The 19419-nt window shown below is 44.1% G+C and overlaps 1 protein-coding gene across 1 annotated transcript in view; it reads right to left on the reverse strand.

The window, feature by feature from the left end:
* Positions 1 to 18927, reverse strand: part of LOC309545524 (protein ABHD15-like) — a 93370-nt gene extending 74443 nt beyond the window's left edge. Inside the window, exon 1 of the mRNA XM_082244736.1 lies at positions 18347 to 18927. Coding sequence (XP_082100862.1) covers positions 18347 to 18796 — 450 coding nt within the window. The 5' untranslated portion in view covers positions 18797 to 18927. The remainder of the gene's footprint in view (positions 1 to 18346) is intronic.
* Positions 18928 to 19419: the final 492 nt, after the last annotated feature.

The following is a 19419-nucleotide window of genomic DNA, read 5'->3' on the forward strand; positions in this document are numbered from 1 at the left end:
ACCCCCTTCCTTCCCAGACCAATTTTCAGCTTTTAGCGCTGTTGCATTTTGAATGACAATTGCGCAGTCATGCAACACTGCACCTAAACCAAATTTGTGTCATTTTTTTCCCCCCACAAATAGAGCTTTCTTTTGGTGCTATTTGATCACCACCAGGTTTTTTATTTTTTGGTGCACAAATAAAAAAAAAAAGACGGAAAAGTTTGAAAAAAAAAAAAAAAAAATTTTTTGTTTAGGTTATAAAATTTTGTAAATAGATACGTTGTTTCCTGCACTGATGAGCACTGATGACGCCGCACTGACAGGCACTGATGAGGAGACACTGATGGGGTGGCACTGATGGGCACTGATAAGTAGCACTGGTATGTGGCACTGATAGATAGCACTGATATGCAGCATTTGTGGGCACTGATAGGCAGCACTGATGGGCACTGATCGGCGGCACAGATCGGCACTGATGTACACTGATAGGCAGCACTGGTGGGCAATAATGGGCACTAGTGGGCGGCACTGATAGATGGCAATAATGGGCACTGGTGGGCAGCACTGATAGATGGCATTGGTGGGCAGCACTGATAGATGGCATTGGTGGGCAGCACTGATAGGGAGGGCACCACTGGCAGGCTCTCTGAGCCCTGTTTGCCATCCCTGGTGGCCATGGTGGGCATCCCTGGTGGTCATGGGTGGGCATCCCTGGTGGCTCTAGTGGCATCCTCCCCTCCCAGGGCTGCACTGGTAATCAATGTTCTGATTACCAGCACAGACCCCCCCTGTGATCAGTGAGCAATTAGAAATACTCACTGATCCCCCCCGGATGCAGTACCGATCCTCTCTTCTTCTCCTCACTGACAGGATCTGTCAGGAGGAGAAGAGATCGAAGCCGTTACAACGGCTGTTTTTACGTTACATGACAGCTGTGATTGGACACAGCCGTCATGTGATCAGGAGGGCCAATCACAGGGCCCTCCTGCCGCATCTTGTTGCTCTGTGTCCGAGGGACACAGGCACATCGAGATCGCGCCGATGTGCGTGCCCGCGGCAGCGCAATCTCGCTCCTTCTGAAGGACGTTCCGGAACGTCCGATCAGAAGGATGAGACTCCCACCCGGCCGTATATGTACAGTGGCCGGGTGGGAGGTGGTTAAAGTACTGTTGTGGTATAGTGGGAGACGCTGCAGCTGTGTCCTATCCTCTGCAGTGGATTCAGTCCAACAGCCTGACAGTCTCCCAAGTCTCTCAGCGAAGCGCTCTGTCCGTCCTTGCCCTTCCCCTACGCGTGACGACACAAGGGACCACGTGTCTTCCTCAAAAACGCGTAGGGGAAGGGCAAGGACGGACGGAGCGCTTCGCCGAGAGATTTGCGAGACTGTCAGGCTGTTGGACTGAATCCACTGCAGAGGATAGGACACAGCTGCAGCGTCTCCCACTATACCACAACGGTACTTTAACCGGTTGCCGACCGCCGCACGACTATATACTGCGGCGGTCAGCCCCGGCCAGGCAGAGTGACGTATCGGTACGTCACTCGCCTGTCACTGACTTGCGAGCCTATCGCGGGCGGGCGCGCGCCCACCGAGGCGCGCGCCCGCCGCGGCTCGTTCACAGACAAGTCAGTGCGTGTGACCGGCGGACTCGATGTCCGCCAGTCACACTGCGATCGCTCCTGTGAAGGGAGAAAGACAGAGCAGCTTGTGTAAACAAGCTGCCTGTCAGTTCTCCCTGTGTAAAAGTGAAGATCTGTCCGTTCTACTATGTAGAACGGTTGATCTTTGCTTTTACACCAATAGGAATGTCCCTACACAGTTAGAATCACGCCCCTAGGACACACTTAACCCCTCCCTGTCCAATAAAGTTAACCCCTTCCCTGCCAGTGTCATTTTTGCAGTAACAGTGCATATGTATAGCACTGATTACTGCAGTAATGTCACTGGTACCCCCAAAAGTGTCAAAAATGTCAGTCAAGGGTCCGATCTGTCCGCCGCAATGTCGCAGTACCGAAAAAAAAAAAAAAAAATCGCAGATCGCCGCCATTACGCGTTAAAAAAAAAAACACCAAAAATGACAAAAATCTTTCCCTTTGTTAGTAAACGCGATAACTTTTGCGCAAACCAATCAAAATACGCTTTTTGCGATTTTTTTTACCAAACATAGGTAGCATAAAACAAATTGGCCGAAAAATGTTAAAAAATTTTGATTTTTACTTTTTTTTTGGGGGAATTTCATATAAAAAAATGTGAAAAATATTGTTATTTTTGCAAAATTTACGCTCTTTTTTTGTTTATAGCGCGTGATCAAAAAAAATCGCACAGGTGATCAAATACCACCAAAAGAAAGCTCTGTTTGTGGGAAAAAAAGGACGTCAAATTCGTTTAGGTACAGCGTCGCACGACCGTGCAATTGTCCGTTAAAGTCACGCAGTAAAAAGTCGCAAAAAAACCCCTGGTCCTTTAGCAGCCAAATCCTCCGGGGCTTAAGTGGTTAAAGATTGTTACACGTGGATGGCTTTTTAAAAGGTGCATGGATGCACCAAAGCATGTGAGTGCATTACCACATTTTTAATAAAATTAAAAGGTTTTTAAAAAAGGTATAAGCACCATTGTGAGCTTTTATATTTTTCATGATATGCTGATTACTACGGAGAAAGTGGCTGATATATGGGATATGATCACCTGGAGGCGTTAACCATTTGATATCCAGCATTTGAGCCCAATTGAATCTAACATAAGGTGAGCGCCCAATCACAAGGGGGTGCACGATTAGGAGTGAGTTGTGACACCCCGGTCACTCACCTGGTTTGGGGACACCGCCACGAATTGGTGGCTTGAGCACTTATAGAAGATTTATTTGCACAGATTGTCACAAAAGATTTTATTGGACACTCGATTGCTATTTGCCGCATGGACTTATATATTTACTAGACATTAAGCCCGTTAAATTAACGGGCGCTAGAACGTACGTACGTATGTATGTATGTATGTATGTATGTATGTATGTATGTATGTATGTATGTATGTATGTATATATATATATATATATATATATATATATATATAAAAATATATGTGTGTAGATGTGTGTATTCATGAGGTCGGCACATACCGTAGCAGAGTGCAGCGCTGGGAGTGCGCTGTGTGATCGGTGAGATCCCGGGGCTGTCAGTGTGGATTTACCGCAGGTGTGTAGGAAGTTTTGTGGACTCCGGTGACTTGCTGGAACTTATGGTGGGGAGGTAATCGGAGGAGCCGGGACAGATCGGAGAGACTGCTCGCTATGATGTACCTTCTGCTGCTGTTGCTTCTTGTGTGCATGCTGGCTCCCCCCGCGGCTCCGGAGAAAGAGGCCTGTCGGATGATGCCTCTGTCATGTCGGATAATGCCTTCGAGGCATCATCCGACAGGCCTCTTCCTCCGGAGCCGCGCTCTTCTGAGGAGGAAGTGAAGTGGGCGGGGATCCGCTCCTGTCCAACACGCCCACCCAGCGCCGGCCGGCCACCCGAAGTCTCTCTGCGTCCCAACGGCTGTTCATGCGGCACATGCGCAGTAACACATTTCCACGGACGCAGAGACACTTCCATTTTATTAATATTGATTATTTTACCACAGATACTACTTATCATTTATAGCACTTTATATATTGTATGGATTGATATGCAGTACATTTAAGCACAATGATTTATTGTGATACACACTTGTGATTTAGCACTTTGCACTTTCTTCTAGCACAATTCATATTCATTTCTAGGAATCGCACTGTACACAACTATATATATTTTTTACCTTTCATCATTGGATTTTATTTATGATACAGCATTTTAAGATTATGAAATTTGAATCTTTTGCTTCAGGGTTATACATACACACAATATATATTTATTTATATAATTGTTTTGCTACATATTTTTTTATTGTTTACACATTTGGATAGATTTTTATTTTGCGCAACACTAATTATATATTTATTGGCTCCTTGCACTTTATGAGAAGTGAAGTGTTTGCGGCATTTTTAAAATCTAAGACAGGAAGGTTGCTCACAGGAATCTGATTCTTTTGCTAGTAGGGTTTTTCTTGACACTGACAGGCAAACCCACCCACTTTACCCCACCAGTGGATTGAATGGCTTATGCTTGTTGCTGTAGACCTCAATCTACACTTAATTTTTACCTCTACCCTTTGTGGTAAATAACAAATTTAATAATACTTTACCCAAGTACCAAGGGTCTTGAGTCGTCTGATCTACTTATCTTAGGCTCTATTGTCTTTCCTTCTCACTTGTTTCTTTAGCCCTTGACTGACCTTTTTGATAGGATCCTCCACACTCTAAGATGGCTTACTCGAATCTTGGCCACAACCCCACATTGATCTCCCACAATGTACAAGGTTTGAATATACTTGAAAAGAGGTCGGCACTCCTACGGGAACTTAAAAAGGCTGGTCCTACATTTGTGTTTTTGCAGGAAAAACATTTTAAAACAGGATGTATACCTAAATTAACATCTCCATTTTTCCCCCAAGGTGTACCATGCCACAAATTAAAAAGCTAAAACAAAAGGGGTTTCCATTTTAGAAAAAGTACCAAGGCAGCTAAAACAACCGGTTCAAGGGTCCTGACAAGTTATCACATCTAAGAAATGCCCCAGGCAAGTGGATAGGTGAAAAGGGTCATATGTAGAGGGAGGGAAAAGAGAAAAAAAAAAAAAAGGCAGAGGTCCGGCGAGGGCTCCCACGTCCCAGGAGGAGAACGGTAAGCCAAAGTGAAGGGAGGTGAGACAATAAAAAAAAAAAAAAAAAAAAAAAAAAAAGCTTCCCTTAACCTCTAGCATCCTGTTGTTCCAGCCAAGCAATGACAGCCCGGAATCTTCAAAGAAGTGGACCCTGTCTTAGCCTTCAACACGGAGACGTGCTGGAAATAACATTGCATATTTCACATTTTTGACGCAGAGTCTCCTTTTAGCTTCCATAAATCTTGCGTTTCCACTGAACATCAGCGAATAAATCAGGGAAGACTGCAAGTCTGCCATTACCGAACGGTGTGTTGCCCTTCTCACGCGTCAGCCTGAGGACCGCATCTCTATCCCTGTAATTAAGGAGTTTAGCGATAAAAGTTTGTGGTGGGGCTCCCTGGGGCGGTGGACGGCCCGACAACCGGTGGGCTCCCTCCACCACAAAGGTTGGTGAAAAAGCATCACGGCCATAGGTTTGATAAAGTAATTGTTCAAGAAAGTCAGTCAGATCATGCCCCTCAGCCCCCTCAGGCAGGCCTATCAATCTGATGTTACAGCGGCGCAGCCGATTCTCCAGGTCATCCTGTTTGAGGAGAATTTGGCTGACCTGCAGCTGGAGGTGATCTGAGACTGTTTGCAGAGGGAGCAGGGAGTCTTCAACACCACTAATACGGTTCTCAGTATCCGTGACCCTCTCTCTAAGCTTTTAAAGATCCTGTCGAACAAGGGAAATGTCTACTTTAACCTCCTCTATATAGGAGGTAAGGGAAGCCTGTCATGCTGAAATAGCCTCTAATACCTTCACTGTATCAGCTCCCGCCGAGCCCGCCTCCTGGTCTGCTGTGGCGCCATCTTGAGAGGAGGACTGCATCTCCTGGCGGCAGAACTTATCCAATTTTGCCAAGGTTTCAGCCGTTTTTTTCAGCGGTGACATGTTGCAGCGTAAGCCGGGGTGTGCTGCAAGTGAGAGGAGCCCAAAATAGGAGAGGGAAACAGCAGGATTATCTGTGCAGGGAGATAGGGCTGACGGAGCTCAGCTCACTCACGTCTCACCGCATGCCGCTCCAGGCCACACCACCCCAAGGGGTTTCCATTTTAATCAGCCAATCGGCTGAGTTTGAGGTCACCCACCATCTGGTGGATCTGGATGTCCGATCTCTTTTTGGTAAAGGCGACTTGAAAGGTATCCCAATCATGCTAGCTAATGTATATTTTCCAAATTCACAATATGCTTCTTTTTGCAAGACAATTGAAGATGAACTTAAATGGTTTGCCTTTGGTTGTTTACTGCTGGGGGGGGGGGGGGGGGTGACTTCAACACCCCATTAGATCCAGTGCTAGTTACCTCTAACATGAAATCCAGGATCCGCTACCATATCCTAAAAAAAATTAAATCTTTTCTCCACTCTCTATCACTCTTAGATTCTTGGAGGGTGGCCCATCCCTCTGATTGGGACTATACATATTATTCCAGTCTCCATTCAAAACACTCCTGTATAGACTACATTTTTATATCTCAGAGGGATCTTTCGCTACTACAAAACTCACACTTTGGCATCCAATCTATTTTGGACCATGTCCTCATTTCTCTGTCTCTTAATCCTGCTGTACCAAGGAGAAGTAGGGGTACATGGCAACTTAAACCCATCTTTACTATTAGATCCTGAATCTCTACCCCACTTAACTCATACTTTGAATGAATATTTCACTATCAACACCTCTGATGACCTTTCACCCATGACCATCTGGGAAGAGCACCAAGGTGTACTCAGAGGGGAACCAATAAGAAGGTAGCGGAGCAAAAAAACATTTCAGATCTGGCCTCTAAGGTAAGACACTTGGAAATGTCACACAGACAACCTTTTGGGGATAGGGTCTAAGAGGAACTCACTGAAACCAGGCAGGGATTACAACAACTCCTAAATTTGAACGCACAACGCTCCCTTTTCTATAGAAAGGGTATTTTTTATGAACATGGGGACAAAGCAGGCAAGTGTTTGGCAAAAGCACTGAAAGACCTTAACATGACCTGAAACATTCTACGGAAGCAACCGCCTCAGAATTTCATATCTATTACACAAAACTTTATAATCTTTCCCCGACACATAAACCTCCGAACACTCAGGGCGACAGAACCCAGATTATTAGAGACTACCTACAGCAGAGCTCAGATGCTGAACTACTACAGAGACCCATTGTCAGCAATAAAAGATTTGAAGCCAGGTAAAAGCCCAGGCCCTGATAGCTTCAGCTCTCACTACTATAAAAAAAAAACAAAAAAAAAACGTTTGCTCCAATCCTCAAGAGACCCATGTTAAGAGCCTTTAACTTTAAGGAGATGGAACTCACCCTTCTTAAACCTTCCTAGAAGCCTATGTGACGGTCATACCAAAACCAGGCAAGGATCCCACTGATTTTACAAGTTACAGGCCAATTTCCTTGCTCAACCAAAATCTGAAGCTATTGGCAAAAATTCTTGCAAATTGCTTGTAACCTTTTTTGTCTACTCTTATTGGCCCCGAACAGGCGGGTTTCATGCCTGGCAAAGAGGCCAAGGACAATGTGATAAAAAAACGCGAAACCTAATTTACAGAGCACGGAGAGATAACATCTGTCTACTGACCCGGAGAAGGCCTTTGATATGGTGGCTTGGGACTACCTATTGGCTACCTGTTCTCACATAGGTTAAAAAACACACATGCTCTCCTGGATAGCTTCCCTCTCCTATAAACCAACTGCTAGGCTAAAAATCAATGGATCACCATCTAACCTGGTGAAAATTGCCAATGGGACCAGACAGGGATGCCCATTGTCACCTCTACTCTTTATCATTTCTTTAGAACCTTTTATTTCGATCTGTGTCCCAACTGTCCTCTGTGAAGGGTTTCCATGTAGATAATAAGGAGTATAAACTAGCAGCGAACGCAATGATTTGTTGTTTTTCTGACTCAGCCCCATTTATCTATTCCAAATTTGCTCCAGGCTTTTGGGAAGTTTGCATACATTTCCAATTTCAAAATCAACTATACAAAATCTGAAGCTCTTAATCTTACACTTAAACCGCCTGACCTATCCTTGGCGCAGCAAAATAACTCCTTTAGGTGGGTTTCCAGAGAGCTGAGATACTTGGGCGTCTGGCGCCCCGCGAACACCCAAGATATTTTTATAACGAACTTTCAGCCATTATTATGCCAAATAACGAATGATCTTGCCAAGTGGACCCTCAAACACCTTTCATGGTTTGACCGCGTGGCAATTGTTAAAAAAAAAAAAAATAAAAAAAAAAATCCTCCCCGGGGACTTGTACTCTCTTACGCTACCCATTAACGTTCCCTCCAGTTTTAAGCAATTGTCATCCATTGTAAGAAGATTTCTCCGGATGGGAAACAAACCCCGTAATAACTTACGCTATTTGACCATGGCCAAATCGAAAGGGGGTTAGGTTTACCCAATTTTCGCAACTATTACCTAGCTACACACTTGGCTAAGATAGTCGACTGGCATTGCCATAAGGCCAACAAAGACTGGATGCAATTGGAAGAATCTACTACTACCACCACACACCTGAACTCTCCCCCTGGATAGATTGGTCCAAGTGCCCCCTAGATCTTAAGTGCCACCCAACAAATGAAGCAGCGTTATCGGCCTTCCAAGAGGTCAGTACGCCACACACCTCTTTTAACCTCCATAGGGCCTTTGACTGCTCTTAACAACCCTGACTTCCCACCAGGCTGAACCACTGTATCGTTGTTCAGAATGGAGGAGAACTCCCCCCTACTAGCACTACATTGTGTAAAAGGATGATAGGATTCTACCTTATGATAGACTGAAATATCCCATTGGCCCAAGCAGTTGTACACCTTGGTCCTTTTAACAAATACATAACTATTTCTCCACCCATCCTCAGAAAAGGGACCTTGGGAGACCCCTAACACACTTCGAGTCTCTTTGTCATAAGCAGCAAGACCTTGACAAAACCACGTCCCGGATTTACTCCTGCATCAGAACTCCTTGTCATCAGATTCGGACAGGTTCAGGTATCTGTGGGAATCTGCTCTACACACCAAATTCACTGATTCCCAGTGGGAGAACACGTGTATCTTAGCACATAAGTGCTCCATAAGCACTCGCTTACAAGAAACTTCTTACAAAGTGTTGACACAATGGTACGCAACACCTTTTAAGCTCAAAAGATGTTTCCCACAGACCTCCGATTGTTGCTGGAGGTGCCACCAGTCACCTGGCGACATGTTGCACATCTGGTGGGATTGCCCCTTACTAACTCCATTCTGGTCCCGGATACAAGAATTGACCTCACACATTGCTGATACGCAGCTCGCTTTGACCCCTGCCTGTTGCCTATTACATATATCTGACTGCTCTCTTGCATAATACAAACATTCACTGACCAAGCACCTACTAAATGCAGCTAAGTCTTTAATTCCCAAGTATTGGAAAACAGACCGAACCCCCTGCTTATTAAGGGAATGGTTAGGATCGGTAGACAGGCTATATAACTTAGAAGAAACCCTTGCCATTGCTAGAGACCTGACACACGCATTTAAAAAAATTTGGAGAGCCTGGATACTTGGAGGACTATGATAGCCTCACCACAGGTTGAAAGGTCCTGTGACAGCCCAGAACCTCTGTGATTCACAATGGTGTTCATTATCTATGCCAATTAGTTCATACAGGAATACCATCAGAGATCCTTTATCCATCTCTTTCTTCCTTTCTTTTCTCTTTCGATTCTAATCCTTTCTTTGAAAATAAAGTGTTACCTACAGTCTAGTAGAAATGTTGTGGTTTACGACATAAATGTTGTACCAAGACTTTAAGCACCTATAATGTTAAGCTCATATTTTTATAGTTTTATCATTAACATGTCATAAGCAATATGTTGCTCGAGGTTAATATGCTTCTGCTGATCTTTTTCATATTGTAACCATAAAACTCTAATAAAAATTGTTTTTGAAAAAAAAAAAAAAAAAAGATCCACTTTAAGTCAGATAAGTCTGTTAATAGGTGTGTAGGTCGCTCACAGCAATCAATCAGGTTGACGTTTTCATTGTTTCCAAAGTGGATTGTAAAAGTGCAAATTTGAGCTGATTGGTTAACATGGACAACGTGAATATGTATTAATTTCTTTCATCTTTTTAAAATGAGCACAATCTCTTTTCAGATTGATACATATTGGAATGGTTAAAATCTACATAGCTTATTTACTTTAGATTACCTTTAAACAAATATGTGAGCTGCATACTGATGACAGACACTCTTTGAATGTAAAAAGAGATGCAAGTCTTTTTTTTTTTCTAAACCACGTAACCAGCGACTCTAGTTATCTTGTTAAAAGTTATAAGATTTGTATTACAGTCTGGAAACATGACAGGTTGTGTTGATTTTTTTTTTGCTCCTTTTTTGCCTCAGGTGTGCAGAGTAATCCCAGACCTAGAATATTGTCATTTTAGGCCACACCATGAATTCATTACTAAATACAGGCCATAAAACTAATACGTATTAAACTCTTAACTACTAGGTTTAACGTTACTATTAAGGCAGTGTAAAATGATGCAAGTAGCTAACAGCTGCTTATTATCTTAATATTTGGCCACTGTGTTCTATGCACAAATATCCCCACCCTTTAACATGGAATTGGAAGAGAAGGTTGGGACTTTAAATGAAAGATATGACCAGGTAAACAGGAGACAATAAAACCATTTATTGTACATACACTTAAAGGAACCATAACATACAAGAAAATACCACAATCATTGAAATGATAAGTATGGCCCCAGGTCCAGGTCCAGTGTTCATAAAAACAAAATTGGCAATTTTCAAGAGTAGGATAATGGTATGTATTTGCAACATCAATAGGCTCATAAATCCAACTGTAGTATAGTATCTATGTATATGACAACAAGAAATTCTCAACGAGTTTCATGGATCGTATGTACCACTTCATCAGGATTAAATGTCTAGCCATGTCTATAAAAGATATGAGTATTTATAGGAAAATGGCAACAAAAATGGATGCATGAAAACTGGGCAGAGGGAGGGGGAAAGAATTCCCCAGCTTCATTGACTCACGTTGCAAACCAAGTGGACACAGGCATTGGTGGTGAAGCATGGCTCGGAATGTCTCCCACGGGAGCTGAGGGAACATAGGGCAGGCAGACCAGGACGGGCACGCCACACATGGGATGAGTGTAAACTGGAGTAGGTAGAGTGGAAGCAGTGCATATAAGCAGCGACAAAAAATGTATGTATCCAACAAAACGTAGAGTAGTATCTATAATAAAAACATAGTAGCAAAAATAGGGTATATTAAAATATATAATGGTGCTGCTTATAGAGTAAAGAAATAATAATGATAATGAATAAAATGGGAGCTGAAGTGTGGTGAAAGTCCACCAAGGTATGCTGAAATAAAAGTGATGGATACCACCTTGGAAGGTGACAGATAGGACAAAATGAGGGGATGTAGCCCAGATATGGTTAGATCAAGAAATAGGGATAGTGAACTCCATGAGTTTTTATGAACACTGGACCTGGGGCCATTTATTACTCATCATTTCAATTATCGTGTTATTATCTTGTATGTTATGGTTCCTTGAGTGTATGTACAATAAATGGTTGTATTGTCTCCTGTTTACCTGGTCATATCTCTCATTTAAAGTCCCAACCTTCTCTTCCAATTCTGTGGTGGGAGTGCACAAAGATTCAAGGTTTTGTTTTGGAAGACTGTATCCAGGTGGAACCTTGGAGTTGTCGGTTTCACAACACAGAGAAAAAGGTGAGAATATTTAAGAACACATTAGTGCCTCACCTCCTGAACACAGCTAAAAGCCTGATGCCAGAAGCTCAGAATATGAGGGATTTGGCTGTAAGGTGGATTGGGCGAGATCTTTGGAGGAAACGATGTATACAGTGGAGGACTCTAGTGCGAAATGCCTGGAAATATGGGGTGGGGGTTGGCTGAGGTTTAAAAAAACCTAAGGATTATATAAAGTTGCTGGGTGTTTGACGTTGATAACGGAGACAGTTGGGGAGAAGAACTACCGGGGCAGGGATGATCAGGGTCAGGAATTATGATGCCTGAGAGAGAAGGAGCTTGGTAGAGTGTGTAGGTAGCAGATGAAACAACAGGAGGGAACTGGATGGATTTTTTTTTTTTTTTTTTTTTGAGGGAGGGAAGGGTTTGCAATTATAGAAAGTTATTTGTAATAGCCATATATGCTCGTTAATGATGCAATGACCTGATTTATGCCTTTAATATGCTGATGAAAAATAAATAAAAATGTTAATATACAAAAAAAAACATGTAATATATCTAAGTGCTGATACACTAGTACTAGACAAGGAAGCACATCCATGTCACTTTTGGCTGCATTCCCTTAAGGTAGGGGTCCCTAAACATTCGGTGCATCCTGTTCACTGTTTCAGGTCCGAATTTTTGGCTGAATTAGGACTTGAAACAGGCCAGAAGACGCACATGAATTTCCTGCAAACCGCTCTGCAGCTATCCTGGAGCTATGTGAACTGGCTCTATTGAGAGCCAGTCTCACTCTCCTGACATGTGAATTGGATGCAGAGAAATCTGCATCCAATTCACACCAGTGTAAACCCCAGCCTTAGGGCAGCCAGACTGGTCAGTGGAAGTAATAATGCCCCAGGTTTGGTGAAAAGTGGGATAAGAAAAATGTGTCTAGTTTGTTTGGCTAGTGAGTGGAGGAAAAGCGCCCCATTGTTGGGGGTCAGTGGAAGGCAACGCACCCCATCGTTGGGTGTCAATAGGAGAAATAGTGCGCCATTGTTGGCTTAAGGGGGAGAAACTGTTCCCCCATCATTGGTGTCAGTGGGGGTAAGGGTGCTTCATCATTGATGTCAGTGAGAGGAATAGGGTTCCAAAGGTTGGTAAAGGCAAGCAAGGGCCACATCCTGCCTGTGGGGTAAAGTTTGGGGACCACTACACTAAGGTCTGCAACATTATCATAGTGAGGAGAAGCACAGAAAGTGAATGAGACTACAACGTCCAGTACAGTCCATGCTTGTAGGCAAGATTGCAGATATTTTCTTTTGATACCAGATTCTCAGCACTCTTGGGTACCTAGTATGCACACTATCCTTTTGTCACCTCCACCCTATCCCATGCAGATGGTAGCCTTAACCACTTCCCGCCCGCCCTATTACAGATTGACGGCGGGAATGTGGTTGAGTTATCCTGACCGGACGTCATATGACGGCGGCAGGATAACTCCGCTCTGGGCGCCCCCCGGGGGCGCGCAGAGCGGCGATCGGTGATGCGAGGTGTCAGTCTGACACCCTGCATCTCCGATCTCGGTAAAGAGCCTCTGACGGAGGCTCTTTACCATGTGATCAGCCGTGTCCAATCACGGCTGGTCACATAGTAAATAGGAACAGCCGTTGATCGGCTTTCCTTAGTTCGTGCCTGACAGGCACGAGTAAAGGAGCGCCGATCGGCGGCTCCCCTGACAGGGGGGGGGGTCGGCACTGGTAATCAGATCATTGATTACCAGTGCAGACCCTCGGGGGGGGATGCCACTAGATCCACCAGGGATGCCCACTATGACCCCAGGGATGCCCACTATGACCCCAGGGATGCCCACTATGGCCACCAGGGATGGCAATCAGGGCTCAGGGAGCCCCCCATTGCCCTCCCCATCAGTGATGCCCACCAGTGTCCTCCCTATCAGTGCTGCCCACAAGTGCCCATCACTGCCATCCTTTAGTGTCGCCCACCAGTGCCCATTATTGCCCACCAGTGCCGCCTATCAGTGCCCATTAGTGCCCATCAGTGCCGCCTGTCAGTGCCGATCAGTGCCGCCCATCAGTGCCCATCAGTGCCCACCAGTGCCGCCTATCAGTGCCCATTAGTGCCCGTCAGTGCCACCTATCAATGCCCGTCAGTGCCACCTATCAGTGTCCATCAATGCCGCCTATCAGTGCCCAGCAGTGCCGCCTATCAGTGCCCACCAATGCTGCATATCTGTGCTACCTATCAGTGCCACATATCAGTGCCGCATATCAGTGCCGCCTATCAGTGCCGCCTATCAGTGCCACCTATCAGTGCCACCCCATCAGTGCCACCCCATCAGTGCCACCCCATCAGTGCCTCCTCATCAGTGCCTGTCAGTGCAGTCTCATCAGTGCTCATCAGTGCAGGAAAAAAATTATTTATTTACAAAATTGTATAACATAAACAAAATTTTTTTTTTTTTTTTTTTAAACTTTTCGGTCTTTTTTTATTTGTTTAGCAAAAAGTAAAAATCGCAGAGGTGATCAAATACCACCAAAAGAAAGCTCTATTTGTGGGGGGAAAATGACATAAATCTGGTGAAGGTACAGTGTTGCATGACCGCGCAATTGTCATTCAAAATGCAACAGCGCTAAAAGGGGAAAATTGGCCTGGGCGGGAAGGGAGGGAAGTGCCCTGTATTAAAGTGGTTAAAGTATAACTGAAGGCAAAACATATTTTTTAGATTTGAAGAGAGTACAGAGGTGTTAGAACCACGGTCAGGGTTTTTTTTTTTTTTTTTTTAAGCCTGTGTCCCAGTTAGAGAGATTCACCCTCTCTAATTGTCCTGATAACTAATGTCACCAGTAATGAAAGTGCAGGTGGATTAAATGAGTTGCCATCGGAACAGGAATATAGGGCAAATATTCCAATGGGGAAATGTGTTTCCATGACAACTGTCAAAGATAGAATTGTCTTCACATTTGAAGGATATCCTCTAAACTTCCTGTAGAGTTGAGAGGACAGGAAGTAGAAGAAAATTTCCCTAGATAGACACATATGGCAAAAAAAAAAAAAAAAAGTGGACAGGAGTTTTACTCTCCTCTAAACGATTCCAAAATGAAGAAAAAAAAAAAAAAATGTTTTGCTTTTCGATATATACTTTAAAGGATAAGTTCACCTTTAAAAGGGAAAAAAAAAAACAAAATGCACATAAAAAAAAAAAAATATATATATATATTTTTATATAAATATATATAAATATATTATTTTATTGTTTTTTCCTACAGGACAGCAAGGGTGAATAGGCTACGAGCACATTATTCAGCACACTCGTAGTCCATTAAGAATTACAAGCCGTCTGCTGCGGTTGGCGATAGGGCTTGTAGTTTATTCATTAAACTCTTTGCGCCGGCGCCTCCTGGCCCTTTAAGGGATTTCAGCTAATGGGAGGCAGGGCTTATGATCACGTGACTGCCGTGCTTGACTGTCATGGCGGTCACATGAATGGAAAGTAAATCCCTTTACAAACGTTCACATAATTGGACAACATATTGTTCGCATTTTGTTGCATGATACTAATATCGAATTCAACAATGCGTACAAACCGTATGATTTTTGTTGTACGATTCGGGAAAAAGCTTCCTGGTTGCTTAGCTACGTATCAGATGGTGCAAAACAAAAACAATGGCAGCCAGGCTTTTTCCGTGCTATTTTAGTGTTCCTGATCATGCGCAGTCTTTGTCGATCGATTTTTAGCAGACGCATAGTGTACTGATGAAACGATTGTCATTCGTGGGGCTATCGTACGACAGAAGTTTTCCTGTTTGTCCCTTCGGATTTTGTTGGATGAACAAAGCTGTGTACTAACGATCAGATTATCGTGCGATCAGGTCGAAAGCGAGTTTTATTGTACGATTATCGGAACGTGTGTACAGGGCATTACTTGCCACACAAATATGCGGCCTCCCACTAAGAGTTTGCATAATTTCAACGCTGTCGGCGTCTAGGGGTTAACAGATTCTGCTGAATGACAGGGCTTCGCAGGTGTAGTGCAACCGTGTTGATTTTAGATAGGATGGTGGCTGCAGGGGTGGGGACAATTCAGTTCACTACAACACACTTGTATGGTTAACACAGGGCACATAGAAATCAACTGTTTTCTATGTGCCCTTTTGATGATCTATGCAAATCAACATAGTTCAATGGACATGGTGTGAATGAGCCCCTTATGCACATTTAATTGGGGTGCTACCTGGCCATCATTCTGGATCACAAAGGAATTCCATTATTGAAAAAGGCAGCTTACCTTATCAGACACAGACAAGTAACATTGTGTCCACCAGACATGTCACCATATTTGTCATAGTAACCATATGTTTTATGGACACCTTTAAATGAAAGTCTGCATTGCCTAAAATTTTCCTATAGTCATGCACACTTCACAATGAGCTGCAGTATATTTCTGTAACACCCATCTGCAGTATTCTAAAAAGTGACTTCCGTGACAACGGATATCTTCTGGTTGTTTTATCATTTACTGCCAGATAGGTGGACCCTTACCCATAAGTCAGTTTAGCATTAAAGCAGCATTATAGAGTTTCTAAAGCCATTTTTTTTAATAAAGTGAGGCTCATTCACACTATGCGTTGTAATAACACACGTGTTGTCATGCGTTGTGGCAGCTCATTCATTTTAAATGAGCTGGTAGTATTTGCACATGCAGAAGGAAACCACAATTGTAGTATTCTGACAGTGCAGTACACCACAACTCTGCAGGTGCCTTGCCAGCTACTACATATATGCATTGAGGTTACACATGTGAATGTGCAGTTAGGGCAACATATCAGCGTGACAAGGCTCTAAGCGAGGATTAGAACCCCATGTCAGGTCTTTACTGCTGTCTGCCTCTCTACTGGAGAGATTCATCGCTCTTTTGTCCTGGTGAGCATTGTTCCCTAAACAGTAAGTAAGGAAAAAAAAATCTAAAATTTTGAGTTATTACGGAACAGGTAAAAGGGGACACTTTGTTTTGGTGAGATTTCCCTAGTTCACACCAGCCTGCAAACTAGATTTTGCACACGCTGGGGTATGTGGTGTAGGAGCATTGAAATACATTGCTACAACACATCACACTTTTTATCTTTATTGAAGTGTCTCAAAACGATACTTCATTAAACTCTATGCACCGCCGCAGCATATTGTGATACGCTGCGGCGACATGCTGTACAATTATTTGCTCTGTTCAAAAATACATACATGCTGACAGGGCTTTTTTTCAGCGGGAACGCGGGGGGAACGCAGTTCCGGCCCCTCCAGTCTGAATGTATGCAATGGCAAAGGGGTGCTGGGGTCAGTAGGGTGAGCTGAATGGCATATTGATGCTGGCTGCTGGGGGATCTATTGTTGCTGGGGTGAATCTATTGTTGCTGGAGGGCATTTTGTTGTTTCGGGGGGGGGGGGGCTATTGTTGCAGTGAAGGATTTATTGTTGCTTGGGGGAACTATTATTCGGGTGGGGGGGCGGCTATAGTTGCTGATTCCAGGGGATCTATTTTACTGCTTTTCTAGTTATCATTAACAAATTCTATACAAATTACCTAGAACCACAATATGATACTTGGTTCTGTATTCTCTAAAGGGGGGCGGGGGGTACTGGGAGGTGGGTAGGGGGTGAAACCAAAGGACAGCGCTCGGAGGTGGGTAGGGGGTGGAGACAAGGAGTGACTCGGAAGAAGGGAGTACCTGCACCTATTCAGGGAGAAAAAAAGCCCTGCATGCTGAATTTTTATGCAGCACACCCTGCAAATGTATGGTGTGAACAGGGCACATAGTAAACTTGTTTTTTTTTAATTTGCCCTCATATTGGGCTTCCATTGATCTATGTAGTTTTCCCTATGTTAGAGACATCTTCTCTCACTTTCTGTTGTGCCTTGAGACAGGAAGTGAAGAAAATCTCCCAAATGGGGCACAAGCTAAAAAAAAAAAAAAAAAAAAAAAACACAATGCGAGTTTTAACCATTCTCTTCCCTATCCAAAATAACATTTTGGCTTTAAAAGTGTTAGTAAGCTCTGTTCTACCACTTGCACCTACAGGCAAGCCTATAGTAGGGCTTACCTGTAGGTGCTGTGAATATCTCTTAAACTTGCACAGTTTAGGAGATAATCAGAGTGCATACAGCTGGTGACGTTACCGGCACATGCGCTCTAAAGGTCCGGCATGCACTGCCGAACCTTCAGAGCCTGTGCCATAAAGGGCAGCTTCTGCCAATGAGTGACGTCATCACGGCTCAACCACTCACAGCGCCGGAGCCCAAGAACCTGGAACAAAGACCTGGGGAAGATGCCCTCTCAGCGGTGACAGTGTAGTGCTGGAGGGCTTGTTCTAAGGTAAATCTCTCATAATGTGCTAGTATGCGACGCATACTAGCATATTATGACATTGCCTTGCAGGGGATTTATTTCGTTTTTTCCTCTCCCATCAACTGCGGTTTACTACCGCTTTAAAGATCTTTCAGTACTCATGCATACAGGGCTATACACCATCAAGAAAGAGCATATTTTTGCACTCGGTAGTCACAGGGGTTTGCATACAGCCGCCCATACAAATCAGTGAAAGGCACCACAGCTACATGGATGTAACTGCACATGCACGCAGTTTCATGGGGACAGATGGGGACCTGGAGCCACTCATCTATCTCTGTACGCATATTACATCTGTACAGTTGCAGCATCTGTCAGCTGATTTGTATGTGCTGTTGGCCATGACTATACGCAAACACCTTTGACTCCAGGGTGCAAATCAATGTACACCCCTCTGCATCTGTGTGCAGGAGCCCATAAGCATGTCATGCAAACTAATCTCTCCTACCTTGCTGGTATTCCTAGTGATCTTGCCAAAGGAGTTTGGGATGACGAGAAGAATAGGCACAGTCGAGTTGCTAGAAGTCCTCCTCCTCCTCTGATGGTGTCCAGGCTTTACAGCCCAATCCAGGGCAACCAAGCCATCATCCGTCAGCTGCAGGTACTCCCTGACAAATTGCACCCCTTTATCCACAGGTCCCAGCACAGCAACCACGGTCTGCAGACTGGGGAAAGTTCTCCACACCCAGGTGACATTTGAAAAGGTGCAGAAAGTTCTGCACTGTCTCAGCAGATAGTTGGCAAGTGCAGAAGGTTTGCAGATGAGTTTGTAGTCCTCTTTCGGCTCCTCTATAGTTTTTGCAGGTACAGCTGCTGGGAAAAAAAGATAGAAGTGCTTTTTATAGGACCACAACACTAGGAGAAGGAGAGTGCCTAGAGAGGCAACCCATTCTAACATTGCAGTAGGAGTGAGAGCTCAGCTGGGACAGTGATAAGGACTTGGCTGGGGTGCCAGGACAGGTGCTGCTGCAGTCCTGAGAAATGCTCTCACATCTCAGAGAAGCACAGACAGCTCAGGCAATGCATGGCTTTGTGTACTCTGAGCAGTGGGCGGAGGAGCTGTGTCTTCACAGCCTATTATTGCAGTCACTCCCCAGTGTCGGAGAGGAAGAGACATACAAACACATAAGAGTTCAAACATGCAGCCTGAGCTAGGTTACAAATGGTATCAGAGAAAGTCAGGCGTCATGAGTTTAGAGTTAAAGCGTACATCAAGGCAATTTAAAAAAACATATTTAGTATGTCTCTGCAATGCGTGCACATTTCTCCATGTTTTATCCCTTCACCCTTCACGCGTATGCGTTTTGAAATTTGCAGAAGTGCACTACAGTCCATTTAACACGGTTTCCTATGGTACATATTCACATCTATGCATTTTTCAGCCAGTGCGTTTTTGAAAAGGGTCAGGGACTTTCCCTTAGCAGATTGTGTTTTACGTGTAATATACTTTAACCACTTTTTGCTGTCTTACGTCCAGGCCACTTTTTGCGATTCGGCACTGTGTGACTTTAACTGACAATT

This window comes from Pelophylax lessonae (assembly GCF_965119305.1).
Source record: "Pelophylax lessonae genome assembly, chromosome: 2".
NCBI lineage: Eukaryota > Metazoa > Chordata > Amphibia > Anura > Ranidae > Pelophylax > Pelophylax lessonae.